This window comes from Diadema antillarum, unplaced genomic scaffold (assembly GCF_040938485.1).
Source record: "Diadema antillarum isolate AM-2024a unplaced genomic scaffold, OU_Dant_1.0 seq00001323_RagTag, whole genome shotgun sequence".
Taxonomy (NCBI): domain Eukaryota; kingdom Metazoa; phylum Echinodermata; class Echinoidea; order Diadematoida; family Diadematidae; genus Diadema; species Diadema antillarum.
The window spans coordinates 545,009-559,956 of NW_027272094.1; the positions used below are offsets into that span (position 1 = coordinate 545,009).

Below are 14,948 nucleotides of genomic sequence, written 5' to 3' on the forward strand. Positions count from 1 at the left end.
TGCCTAATTAATTCACTGTTAAGTTAAAGTATAGACAACTTTGGAGTTCCGCGTCCGGCACACTGTGTGTATCACAGATGTCAAAATATTGAGATCGCCTAAGCAAAAAAGTTTTTCACAGTTTCCTTACATGAATAAAGGATTTTTGGTTTGTGATTCTTATTTCAACAAGCAAGACTATGTTTCACAGAATGAAGATCTGCTACAGTTTAGAAAGTTGTCTTCGTTATGAGGAGTGACAAGAACAACGTTGACAATATTAACCTTTTTATCAGCGCTATACAACATTTATTTTAATTGCCTTTATATGAATACTTGCAGAAAGGATTAAAAGCCGAAGTCAAGAGTGAAGATCAATGAACTTCATTAAAATTCAAATGAAGGGCAAAGTATATCACTGTAGGCCTGCTGCACATAAGTGATGGTGAGACAGTGAAATGGCTATGGTTTCGGTTCCTTATGTTTGTCCGTCTGTCTGTTTGTCTGTTTTATCTGTCTGTCTTTTTGTCCGTTTGCTAGTTTGTCTGTCTGCCTGTCTATTTATGTACAAGATAACTCAAGAACAAATGAACATATTTCACTAAACTTGAAAGTTGTGTTTATAATGAGGTAAGAGAAATTATGAAATTTGGTGTCATGATGTCAAAGGTCAGAGGTCACAGGGATCATAAAGGACATGAAATAAACTTCATCTGCGAACGGTTCTAAAAATCATTGGATTTTACCAAACTTGCAGGGTGTGATTGTGTAATGAAGTACGAAAAAAAAAAGCGAAATGGCGGAGAGAAAAGAAAATATATTGTTGTTTTTCTTTATTTTATCACCTTAAACATGTAAATTGCAATTCCACACCTTGCTCAAATTGATTTTGATATAAGGATCAAAATATATAGGCCCAAATATATCTAAGGAGTTATGGAATTCTAAAGTTTCTATGTTTTCATGAATCCTGATTAAAAATCTATCGGCAGACATGGTAGAAGTGATGATGTCACCACCGCAGAAGTCTGTGGTTGAACTGTACAGAAATCTCCCCCATTTTTACCTCCGCCAATGAAGTAATGTTTTTGCCGGCTTTGGTTAACTTTGTGGTATGTGTACGTATATATGTATCTGCCTATCTATTTGCAAAGTAACTCAAAAAAAGTTACGAACGGATTTGTTTGAAACATTCAGGAAAAGTTGATAATGACACAAGGAACAGATTCACTTAATAGATTTTGGTAGTGATCCGGATAACCGTCTGGATCCCGGATACAGTACTTTTTTTCATTTTTTGGAGGATTATCAAAGGCAAACAGGGCAGCAAACGCGGGAGTTCAAGCTGATAATAATAATAATAATAATAATAATAATAATAATAATAAGTAATAATAATAATGATAATGATGATAATTCTTTAATAATGATAATGATGATAATTCTTTAATAATGATAATGATAATAATAATAATAATAATAATAATAATAATAATAATAATAATATCTTGTTATCCAGAAATGTTGACACCGTAATACCTGACGCTCCTGCCATTATGATAGGGCCTACCCAAGCATTGCAACGTACCCTACCCATGCACCTGGGCCGAAAGGGACATGGTAGGTAAACAAATCTTGTCCAAGGACGTAAATACTGGACTGGATTCGAACTCGGCCCTCCAATTGAAAGTCAAGAGTCTTATCCACTATACCACAGCTCCCCAAGAGGTTGTGGTAGCTCAATGTTCAACAACGGAATTTAATTTGAATGATATGTGTAAAAACAAGTAAAAACTTGGAGAGATGTGAAGGCACGACTTCATCATTCTCTCTTTTTTGAGCGTATCTAAATAAGAACATACTTAAGAAATGTTTCAAATTTCCGTATTCTTATTCATGTCTTGTTTTGATGAAATCTATAACATCATACTGATCTGATTTTATACTTTTATTGCAATCAATCTGAATATGAGGCATAATTGCACTTGAATTCATATTTGGGCGTGCTCAGATAGATCGACGTAATCAAATTTCGAAAAGCGAAATAATAATATGTGCATTTTTTTCTACAGATTTAGTTAATATTTCCTTTACATCACACTAATATTTACTTGAAACAAAAACGTCTATTCATTAAAGGATAAGGTAACGCGTAACACTAATAAATCATTGCAAGATAATTGTTTGGTATGGAAGAGTGTAAACAAAGTTGGGTAACAATATGATACTGTGAAGATAATGTATTTTGAAAACACTTGAAAGTGTAAATGAGAAGACCACGCGTGTCATAGAATTTTTCAGTTAACTCAAATAATAATGTAGTGTAAATGAGAAGACCACGCGTGTCATAGAATTTTTCAGTTAACTCAAATAATAATAATAAAAAAAAAATCTCTGATAAAGGAGGAACGAAAGGAGAGGGAGAAAAGCAAACAAACCCCGGACAAAAAAAAAAAAAAAACAACCCCACAAACGATGATGAAATTTCAAGGAAGTAAGGTAAAAGGGGAGGCGCATTTGAGTTGTTCTTTCCTTTGTAGCCCCCCGTGAACATAACAAATCAAAACAAAACAAAACAAAAGTGCGTAAGTACAAATTGAACGAAAGCCAGATTTAGATGAGCGCTCCATTGATTTGGTTTCAACCAATCAGAGCACGAGGATTTTGAGTGAAGGTGGAGATCATGCAAAACCACGCCCAATCGTTTTGTTATAAATCTTGTGAACTTGCAGTGTCGTTTCATCAGTCAGCTGGACGGTAAGCAGAATTACAACCAACTCCTTCAACTGTCAACCTTGCAACTTCTTCCACTGACAGCCTTTCATCAACTTAACGACTAATTCACCATGGAGAAATCAGGATCACAGGTAAGCTCTCTTGACTGACTTGTAACATCATAGAAATAATTCTACAGGATTATTCTCATCATTCTTATCATATTAGGCATTGAATTTACTTAACTTGTGTGTCCTAATTGGATCCAAAATTATTTGTCAAGTTATTACACAAACTTTTTCGTATGAACTCAGTGCAGTGCGGCCTCATTACGATCTTGCAAAGAATTTACCACACTCCCCCCAATACAATCACCAACAATAGACATTGTTCCTCGCAACTGTTAAATGAAGACAAAATGAAGTGACAGATATACCGCTGCATCAATAACAGTAACAGATTACGACAAGATCGACGATGCTCTTGTAAATTCATCTCAGATCTTTTGGCTTTCAGTGCGCGTTAGTTCACTCCTGTTCACCAATTTTCACACCCCAACACCCAATGCCCTCTTTTTTTGCCTACCTTTAGTACGACAGCTCTTCGGCTCTGCCAGCGTACGCCAGGATGGAGGCAGATACGGCGCCACCAAAAGCCTCGCGTTTCGCCTCGTGGAGGATCCCCTGTACCGCTGTACTCATCACAGTTCTACTTGTAGCCGGTGCCATCACAATCACTGCAGTGGTCCACAAGGGGAGTCCTAATTGTCCGCAACCAACTAACTATGGTCGCCCGCACGATCAGATCCTTGATCATGATGCAGTGAGTACATCGTTTGCATACATAGATACTATAATGATTATATGTATATAGAATCATATGTCAAGTATATCGTAATTCTCTTTAATTCTCTGCTTCTATATGCGTACTGGCTATATAGATGACAGCCTTTCTATTAATATAGCAACTTTACTGCTCTGCTGAGGATAAAATACGACTGATTACATGATAATTTAATCATTCACGTCACTCATGTCTTTGTGTTATTATGTTTAATAAGGGCTTCTTTTTAAGTTTTGCACGTGGTTTACTCGGTGGAGTGGTTTACTCGCTGAATAGACATATTCAGATGGACAGATAGATAGATAGATAGAAAAAACGATTGATAATCAGCTCATTTACGAGAAATTACAAATACTTTCAAGAAGAGATATTTTTGGCGCTTGAGCCTGTAATAGTGTCATTTTTATTGAATTACATTTTCAAGAATGTCGTAACATCCAATTAGCTTTTCAATTATCACGCATATCATTTTACTCCTTCTTTAAGGCCTTCATAGATTAAAGAATTCTCATTTGAAAATTATCATATTAATGGATCGCATGAAAATTAAAAATATTAATTACGATATTACAAGCGAGGTTTGACGGAGAGTTAAAAGCTAAAAAAAAATAGACATAAGTTATGCAAGACTGTAATGATTATGCTTTCTCTCGTTTAAAAAGAATATCTGGCATGAAATTAACCCTAAAATTAATTTATAAACTATATTCTTATCTTATAGCTCCATTTATTTATTTCCATGTTGACGTGACTAATAGGATTGTAATAGAAAACTTGTTAAAGATCTTTCTATAGATTTCTACTACACGTTTAATTCGTGCTTCTGAGTCTTCTATACATGGAGCACGTACTGCATCTGCTCCTGCGTTTCACATTAGACTGCCTTTGAAAAGTGTCCACATAATGTTTGCTGAACCTGCCAATATCATGACCAAACATGAGTCGCCACACCATAATATAGTTTGTATAACCGACTAGCTCATACAAATTGCCATAGAGTCAAGGACGTGTTAACTGATCACGTGATTTGCAGGCTAGGAACCTAGAGCTGAGGGGAGGAAACGGAATGACTGCCTCAGAAACCATGAGCTACAACAGCGCCCTCAACACTGTTCTCATCAACGCTCCTGGTAATTTCAGCGGCAGCTCGCCAGCCACGATCGCCATCGACTTCGATCGGGTGAGTTTGATTTCGTGCTGCTTCCTTTTTGTTTTCAAATGATTTTTTTTTTCCATGACATACTGTGATTACATGACAAGCAGGAAATGTGCGATACGATAAGTTGAAAATATCCACTTTGTAAGATTGTGTTTCTGCACTGACGCTCGTAACATAATTGTATCATCGTATCATTATCATAAGTGCATGAAAGGGATGAATACTACAGTGAGCCCCCATCCAGAAAAACAATGATTTAGAACAAAAATTCCATGAGAAAGAATATGTGATTTTTGTTGTTGTTTGTGTGTAGGTAAATGTGTGTGTGTGTGTGTGTGGGGGGGGGGGGGGGCTGCGGGCAGGGGTCAAAGTTCCATATAACCCCTCCTCCCCTCCCCTTCGTTTATAGAAGAATCTTGGGAAGTTCTCTTTAAAGATATATATATATATATATATATATATATATATAATAAGTTGTTACAAACCTTGTAATCGAGGTTTGATAGCCAAAATGATTGATCATAAATAGCTGTGAATAAAGATTATAAATCTGTGTGAGTGAAATACTTTCATGACGATATTAAACGAAATAAAGTATAATTCAGTGTGGTGATATGTCTGATACACTCCATGGATACACTTCAATCGCCTTTCTTTCTGTCGTATTCTACATGCTACTCAGTTTTCATATCCTCTTTTATCTTGTATTGTTTTAATATAATATTCTTTCCGCAGAATGTGGTGTTCATCAATGTTCACGATCAGAACTCGTGCGTGGGTTTCGCCCTGGGAGATGAAATGGCGGAGGACACGAAAAACCTCATTAGGAGCAATGATCACAATCAGGTATGCAAATTCGTGCAGTTGTGTGTGTGTAGGTGTGTGTGTGTAAACCCATTGGAGAGCCTCTAGGGCATAATTCACGTGATTACGGGAAATGCCGGTGGTTGTCGTGGGAGGTGTTCTTGTCCCTCAAACTGTCTCTGCGTCTACTGTCATTGTTTATAACAATTAAGAACTAATTAGCATCAACTTCAGATCAGTTGAAAAAGGAAATCTTATAGGACCTTTTATGTTTGATCTATAGGATAATCTGAAATATATATTTTCATGTGTATTTTTGTGTGCTTAGCAACGCACCCTTACTCATTGCACATGGGGATTTGAAAAGTTAACACAGATTGAACATTTTTATTTGAAATTTTGTAAAGGTCTTCTTGGTGTTCATAGGAAGACCCCTAACTGTATAGTTCATGGTGAATTGGGGAGATATAAATTAGAGTATATTGTTGCAAAATTGAAAATTTGTATTTGAAATTTTGTAAAGGTCTTCTTGGTGTTCATAGGAAGACCCCTAACTGTATAGTTTATGGCGAATTGGGGAGATATAAATTAGAGTATATTGTTGCAAGTCGTATGCTTATGTTTTGGTATAGGATAGTTCATGGAAAGCAAGGTAAACTGGCTAGCATAATGTATTCGTTTTATTTTTCTCTTTTTGAAAGTTGTACTTACATCCTGCCATGGCTTGGGAAGATTAAAAGTATTTTTGATAGTTTAGGATTTTCATACATTTGGGATAACCAAGCACAAGATATGGAGTTTTCTGTGTTTAAGAAAATTGTGTCGCAGAGGTTGAATGATACACGCCAACAAGTTTGGCATAACGAAATAAATGTGAATTCTCAATGTATTGTGTATCGAATATATAAGCAAAAGCTAGTGTTTGAAGATTATATGGTGCACCTTAATCCATGTGATAGGATTTTTTTTTTTTATAGATTTCGATGTTTAAATAATAAGCTTCCTATAGTGACTGGAAGGTATGCAAATATTCCTCGAGAGGATCGAATATGTGAATGTTGCTCCCTGAATCAGATCGGGATGAATTTCATTATTTGTTTCAGTGTCCAATATTTGAAAATGATCGTAAACAAGCCATGAAGAATTTTTTTTTTTTTTTTTGGAAACGACCTAATGTATATAAAATGGATCTTTTATTTAACCACTCTACGCAAACAGTGATGTTGAAATTAGTAAAGTTTTGTAAGGTAATTGTAGATTATTTTGATAAACTTTGAAAAGATTTGCTTGTGTGTGATTATGAGTACTTATACATTAACCCTGTTAGAGGGTGATGATTTTTTAGCTTACATGAATTGCAGGCACAGTGCCTGTTATAGAAAGTAGATAGTCTGATGTATTCGTATATTCATCTCTATTCCATGTACATGTATATATCTTCATTGCATGTTTAGTCTGTCATGTAGATTGTTATTCTTGCCAATTTGTATCTTACATGTATTTATTTTTACTCACATACCCCAGAAGGGTGATTGAGTTAATAACTACTACTACTACTACTACTACTACTACTACATGTTGTGTGCTTCTAATTTTTTTTCCGCATATTTTTTTTTATATATGAATTGATTTCCCAGGAAAGTTTGAATTTTTCCTTAATTGCGTTGACCACTCTGTTTTTTTTTTCAGGTCATCGACTTGGTGTCGGACAAGGCAGGAACCGGAAACTACCGAGTCGCTGGAACGATCCCTGACGGTTACCTCCAGACCGCCAACGGACCTGTCATCCGCGGGATGTGCAGCGGTCGATCCTCTCTGTGGCTGGAGGTGGAAACGGATGAAGAGATGTCCGGGAGGCAGGAGAGAGGAAGATTCTGTGCTTACGTTTGCGCATATGTGAATGGTTTCAGATTGTGCTATCGGAGGTGCTGGTAGAGGTATAGCACCTTCAGTTGAGACATTTCTCTTCGATAGAAATCCCTATTCTAAGAAATACACAGGTATTGCTAATTATTTTTAATCTAAGCCAAACGATAGATAATCATAATCATTTTCCCTTTTTTATATCGAAAAGGAAAATTAACGTAGATTTGTTTGTAGGAAAGTCGTTAAAATCAAAGGCTTGAAGCGTTCTTCCAGTGAAGTGCATTTCGTAAGTTCCTGAGATAAATACTAAAAGTATACAGCCAAATAACATTTCAGGATTGGTCAGTGGCTTGTGTGACAGAATCATTTTATTTCAAGAAGTATTCAAAAACACGATTTACCGAAACTGTACAACATTTCAACTGAATTATTTACTACTAGTAAATAATCCAACGCAAAGTAGGCTATAGTTAGTGCCAATGAGCTGAGCTCGTTATATTCCTGTTTTCGTGCTGAAATTAACCAAAACATGGGGTAATTTGTGACACTGATTATACCTCCCCTCCCTACCCCTTTAAAAAAATGAGATTGAAGAGTCTCGAATGAATGTGCAATGACTAGTATCTAAAGTGCCGCAATGTTATGTTGCATGTTGGTATGTTATGTTGCATGTTGGTATGTTATCCGTCATACTTATCCGTGATAACTGCACATGAAGGGCATTGCCGGTATTTGAGAACAAACCCGTTTATCTTAACTATATACACATTTATTGGTATTAGATAGATTATAAATGAAACCATATACGGAAAATAGGCCTCTTAATAATTTTCACCAATTTATGATTTGAAACGTTTACAAAGGGATTTGTAATTTGCAATAATGGCACTGCTATAGAATTGTAGCTTTTCAGGCATTATACCATCGTGACATGTATAAAGCCTTTTTCCCTCTCTACCCTACTAGCTTCCACAGGGTTTTAGTAAAAAATAAATAAATATAGAAACATATACGCATATACACTTCCTTATCAACATTCGGTTGTCTAAGATTCTTTCCCTCCATTCTGCTTGGCTAAATGATATGTATACGTAGATGGGTTTCCTGGGCTGCCACGTGTTCAAGCATCCGCTTGTAGTGGCAGTCCTTCTTCTGCATGATTTCTTGGGGAATTATTTTCAAATTTGGTAATACAATATATTTTGGTAATGGAATCAATGTTCCATTCTTTTTTTCTCCATTGAATCATTGTAATCTATATAGTGATGTTTTTTAAAGTATGTGTGAAATAAATTCTGATTCATGTGTGAAATTATGTTGAAGAAAAATAAATCTAGATAAATCAAAACAAATATATGGCGATTTTGAAGTTTGCAGTACATCATGTGAGTAGTCCTAAAATGAACTGTCCTGTAGAGAGAAGAGATGGGAAATGTGAAAAGTCAAGTGTAAAGGAGGGAGAGTAGAGATTTCTTGTGTTGTGAATCGGTGTTATGTAAAGGTGGAAGGCCATATGGATGATACATGAAATGACTTGCAATTGAAAGTTTTGAGGAGGGGGGGGGGGATCACTGAGTGGGGGCTCTGATATGAACCGTTTGATTAATTCTTATGCTATCACGTGCAGTCATGAGAGGACAGGTGAGCGTGTGGAGAACCCTGAAAACCGACTGTTGGGTTTTTCCGTTCTGCATTCTAAATTGACAAGAGTCAAATGATACTCTTAAATAACAAAATATCTTACTTGGCAGACGTTAACAAAATCAAAGATATTCGATAAATACTTTGACATGTTTGACTATTCTCCCCCCCCCAAAAAAAAAATACATCTCTTTTTCTATGAAATTAAGTTTTAGATTCTTTTTTTAAATTCGCAACCAGTTCTGCACTAGTCTGTAAATGATCGTTTCTTCTTACCTCGATCATGATGATGTTAAACACCAATATGACGCTCATGAAATGCAACGGATATGTTCGGATTTGCAAGTTTAATGTTATAATCATTATAGACCAGCCACAACCAAAATTCTGACATACAAAAAATCTCCACTGAGATGGGACACGAACAAAACATGCACACTCTTGTTCCTTCACTTCATTTCAAACAAAATTTGAATACACAAAATCGTTCTGCTATCGCTGCATTTCAGCAAGTGGTGAATTTTACTTCATTCATTATCTTGAACGTCAGGAATAATGCATACAGATTTCGTCACCTTTGATAAGTTCGTTTTTGACAAAGTCCAGTCAAGTTGCATCACCCGAACCATGGATTTTTTTTTTTTTTGTAGCTCCATTCTCAAAAAAATGATATGAAAGAAAATATATTTGCGGTTCATATCGACCCTGAAATTTACGATATGAACATAAACGATAAATTTGTCATGTTTGTAACGTATGATATAAAAAAAATATACAAAATTGAATACTAGTAAAATTTAAAGTGCTGTGGCCACAAATTAACTTTTTTTTTCCTGGGACTATTTCACATGGCTCACATACAGTGAACTCTACACTAATGGAAAATGCAAATTTGATACTGCCTAGGACATATTTGCATGATTGGAGTAAAACTGAGTGGAACACATCAACAGATTTTCTTGTGTGTGTGTGTGTGTGTGTGTGTGTGTGTGGTGTGCGTGTGTGTCCAGTGGACAAAAACTGGATATATTTATGGATATCTTGAGAGATATCCGCACCAGCAAATATCCATTTTCTTTAATTTCTTAATATACACTTGCTATCTATAATACCACAGTAGTTTTAAACATAATAACTTCGTCAAGTTTGCCATTCCATTCAAACAAAATTGTATAAAAGCATCGATTTATATCTTCATAATTCGTACTAATGTCAATAAAATAAAGAAAGGTTAAGTCATCAGACTTAGGTACAGATAATGATTCTACTGTGTTGGTCTCCGGGAGTCCCCCTTTTTTTATTTAGCCAAATGCAATACATCTCATGGTACTCATCGAAATCTCTTCAAAGAAATTAGTTTAACCATGCCAAAAACGCTGAATCAATCTATGCCCAATCATTACCTGAAATATTTTTCATACATCCAAGTAAGCTTGACCCATGTGCTTCTGCAGACTTCCTGCTTAAAGATTACTGTTTCTACCAAACCTTATCACTAGAATGATTGATTTTTCATTTCAAAGTTAGATATACATATATGTATATCATGTATATGCTGTTTCATTTTCCATCTGAGAACATCGCTGGATAGCCCACTATTCAGCTGCACGAGCTGGTGTTCTATGGGGTTGTTCAATGCGAGGAGTGACCTCTTGAGTACACGTCATGAGACCGATAACACGAGTCATACAACCTACGTGTTATACAGCCCACGAGTCATACAGCCCACGAGTTCGACACTAAACAAACAAGGCCCACGAGACCGACAAATTAAGCCTGAGTTGTATCTGGCGAACTCGTGGGCTGTATTTATGCAGTGTCGAACTCGTGGGTTGCATGCCTCATGGGATGACCCCGACCACTTTACCGGCTTATACACCACTATCTCAGATGAGCTCTCATTCCAACCCTCTGTCTCAAGAGAGACAGCCGCCTCATTTCAGCTGTCCTTACAATCCCTTTCAGGAGAAGTTTTATTATGTTTTCAGATTGGATCTTGGAACTTACACGAAATCATTCGGAAATGAAAATGTCATGGCATTAATGTTCATTTTAATTGTAAGAAAAAAAAAATCTTTTTGAATAAAATCCTTGGGAGAAAAAGGCAAATACAACTCCTTTCATATACAAATTCGGGCCAGATTTCGTCTTGTCCATATCATTCTTACAATCATCTATGTGCACAAAATTTAGTTTAACTTGAACAAAATTAATTTTCAACCCACTGTCACCTGTTTTAAATAAATAAACGTGCATGCCAAACTCTCTTTACACTTGGTGTTTTAGAACTAGTATCCAATGAACGATTACATTATGTGATAATTTACATTGCCTCCCAACCTTTACAACGCAACCTCACCGCCAATGAATTGCGGACTCCATTAACGAACAGGAACTATTAAAGGGATGGTACAGTATTGGTGGAGATGAGAATTGGGCTCTTAACTTTTTGCGAGATACCAAGAAAACATAGGTTTTATGATATAGTACAGAGCACACCGTTTTAAGAGGAATTCAAAGTTTTGGAATGACAGAAACGTCCAAAAACAAAGTAAAATAAAGCGATCGTAATAAAGTTTGTTTCCACACTTTATTAGAATCGCTCTTTATTGGATATCTCAGCCATTTAAAAACCAATTTTCGTCAAATAAACGTCGAATTCTTTATAGAATTACATGCTCTTTCATATTTCATAAGAGGTTTCTAATTATCACACCAAAAAATGTTAGAAACCTGAAATTAGGTCTCAACCAAAACTGAACGATCCCTTTAAAGCTTTCAGCTTATAAACTTACAAACTGAATGTCGGATAATCTCTCTGTCGTGTTCTCTCCCTCCCCCCCCATGTCATTTTCATGTGCTCACTTTAATGATGAAACCATATGTTTTTGTGCCAATTGCAGAAAGGAACGAATATTCGCTATTCGCATCAATCATTCTACGTTATGGCTCGAAATTCTTGCCACACACGGGCAGTGTATTCAATTTATTTTCTTTGCTATAGGAATTATTCTTTACTAAGATGCAAAACGTTCCAAATATTGAAAATAGTATGAAGTTCATCACTCACATTTTCGTTGTGAGTCGCAGAAAATGTGCACAGGACGTCAATGTTTGGAATCCGCGAGTGACATGTGTTTTGTCCCCCGCAAAAAAAAAAAAAAACAAAAAAAAAAACACCACAAAACAAAACAAACCAACAGGGCCACAACATTCATCCAAAAATCTTTGATTATAAAGGATACCAGCTTGACGAGAGAATCTGAGAGGTGGGGCTGATGAAGGGGAATTTCCCTAGAAAGTGTCCTCTATTGAAATCTGAAAAAGGGGAAGTCGAAATAAATACATCTGTGAAACGCATTATCAGTATGTAAACTACGATGGCTTTTGAAAGACTCTGAGGGCGATATACGCGAGAAGGTAGAGTGTCATCATTGCGACGCAGAGGGCGCTATAGTACGCCGTCCCAGAGAGGGAAGAGAAAGCCGTTTGTCTGTCTGTCTGTCTGTCTCTCTGTCTCTCTCTCTCTCTCTCCTGCGAAGTGTGAACTTTGGAAAAGTTTCCGCCCACTGTGCATCCTGATTTGTTGGCACCGAGTGTAAAAACAATGATTGGATGAAAAGATGTACTTCATTTGAAGGCCAACAGGCGAGACGCAGTGGAAACGCTTCAGCAGGATACCAATATATAGAGCACACTAATTATTGACCGATTTTCACTACATTGTTGTTGTTTTTGAAGTGAAATACTTGTCACTAATATATGAAGAGTTTGTTTGCAAAAACCGATAAGTCCATATTTGCCAAATGGAGATATTTGCGATTAAAGGTCAAGAAAACTATTGAGAATAATCAAAAATGTTTGCTTCTTTTCACCATAACTTCAAAAATGTACCTCTATATGTAGTGACCAATATATCATTTAAAAGGTATTATTTTGTACTTTATGACAGAGACCGTACTTCAAAATCTTCAAAAATGGACTTATCGGTTTTTGCAAACAAACTCTTCATATATATATATATATATATATATATATATATATAAAGATATATACATAATATGTATATATACATATATATATATATATATATAAAGATATATACATAATATGTATATATACATATATATATATATATATATATATATATATCTATATTACATATATATATATATATATATATATATATATATATATATAATATCAACAAAAACAAAACTGACTCTGTCCATAAAAGTATTTATCTGTACAGGGGGTATATATTTATATAAATGGATATATGTGTGTGTGTGTGTGTGTGTGTGTGTGTGTGTGTTTGTACATACATACATTTATCCAATTAGTAGAACCGCATGTGTATAATATTATGCGCGATTCCTTGTGTCCATCTACACTTATCAAAAAAAAAAAGAAAAGAAAAGAAAAGAAAGCAAAGACTCTTTCCAGCACATATTTTTCATAAAAGATTTTGATCAAAATAATTGTTTCATAAACCATAATCATTATTAGAAATTATTTTATTAGCTATCGACCTGGTAAGTTAATACAAAAGGAAATTTCATGCATAAGTGAACACAATGATATTTATCCTTCAAGACACTAAAGTTAAATTGCAAAAATTGACATTTTGTCGTTCATTTGCAAAAGCCCTTTAAGATGACAATGATACCAAAAAAGATCAACTTAACACAGAGACATGAATGAAATAACAAAAATAAGTTTTCGTCCCCTTATGTCTCTTTATATCCTCACACACTAAACAAAGTGGGAAACTAATGGCGAAAAATAAGAGTTTTCTGCCGAATCTAACTCGCAAGGACACACTCAAGGAGTAAACCGCAAAGGTGATAAATGAACAGACTTTCTTTATTTCATTCTTTTGATTTAGGAATTTAAGTATTCATGAGACAAATTCACACTCAAACATAATGTTCAAGGTTCTTGATATGAAATAACATAATGAAACTTCTACCACTTTTGTCAATGTTGCCTCTTTCATGCCATTGAATTTGCATTTTACAAAAGATTCTTAATTTCTCAATCATTTATCTTCTCGGGCTACAAAGTCATTATAGAGATTATTGGATATTTCTGAAATTAATTTTTAATTCTTGTTTTGAATTATCTTTTGTTGTCATCGTTACATTGAACAGCACATACGCATGATAGAAAATTTGTCCATTTTTGCAATTTCTACTTTTGTGCTTCAGAAGAGAAAAACGAATGTGTTCACTCATGTATAAAGTTTTCCTTTTTATTGACCTACCAGGTTGATAGTCAATTAAATTACCTTTAACATGGTTTATGAAACATTAATCGTTAGCCTAATTTTCTATGAGAAGTATGAACTTGAAAAAGTATTTACTTCTTTTTTGTTTCTTTTTGTTTTTTGCTGAGTGTATAAATATCCACCCTATCCACAGGGTACTGTAGAGTCAAGCCGGCGGAAAATTGGACAATCGATGCAAAAGTTATGATTTTTTTTTTAATTTTTGTGTTGGAACCGCTGGCTGAGGAGACTACTACAGCTTGTGAGTCATATGCGTACAACAATATAAAGAAAATGTAAAAGAAATTCAACATATTTTCACTTTTTTCGCATAATAAAAGAGCACTTCACTTGCCTCTTTGTAAATGCAGGGGGAATAATATTACCCATAACATTTGTCGGTAACGAGTCAGGGGAATTTGTACTTTTTTCAAAAGATGGAATTTTGTGAAATTCTCTTTATATTTTCCTTATATTGTTGTACGCATGTGACATCTAAGTTACTCATACACTGCAGTAGTCTTCTCATCCAGCGGGTACTGCACAAAAACTTCAAAAATTCATAACTTTTGAACGGATTGTCTGATTTTCCTCAAACTTTCAATGATGTGTTCTACTAATATTGCTACATTCTCTCAATCCTTATGTTTATGAAGGTGAACTTGTCCTTTA

At 35.2% G+C, this 14,948-nt stretch overlaps 1 protein-coding gene across 1 annotated transcript; it reads left to right on the top strand.

The window, feature by feature from the left end:
* Positions 1 to 2,720: 2,720 nt before the first annotated feature.
* On the top strand, positions 2,721 to 8,718 carry LOC139708257 (uncharacterized). The gene is made up of 5 exons (XM_071620231.1): positions 2,721 to 2,846; positions 3,286 to 3,516; positions 4,571 to 4,717; positions 5,432 to 5,542; positions 7,190 to 8,718. The coding sequence occupies exons 1-5, from the start codon at positions 2,826 to 2,828 to the stop codon at positions 7,433 to 7,435; spliced, it is 756 nt and encodes a 251-aa protein (XP_071476332.1). The 5' UTR covers positions 2,721 to 2,825; the 3' UTR covers positions 7,436 to 8,718.
* Positions 8,719 to 14,948: the final 6,230 nt, after the last annotated feature.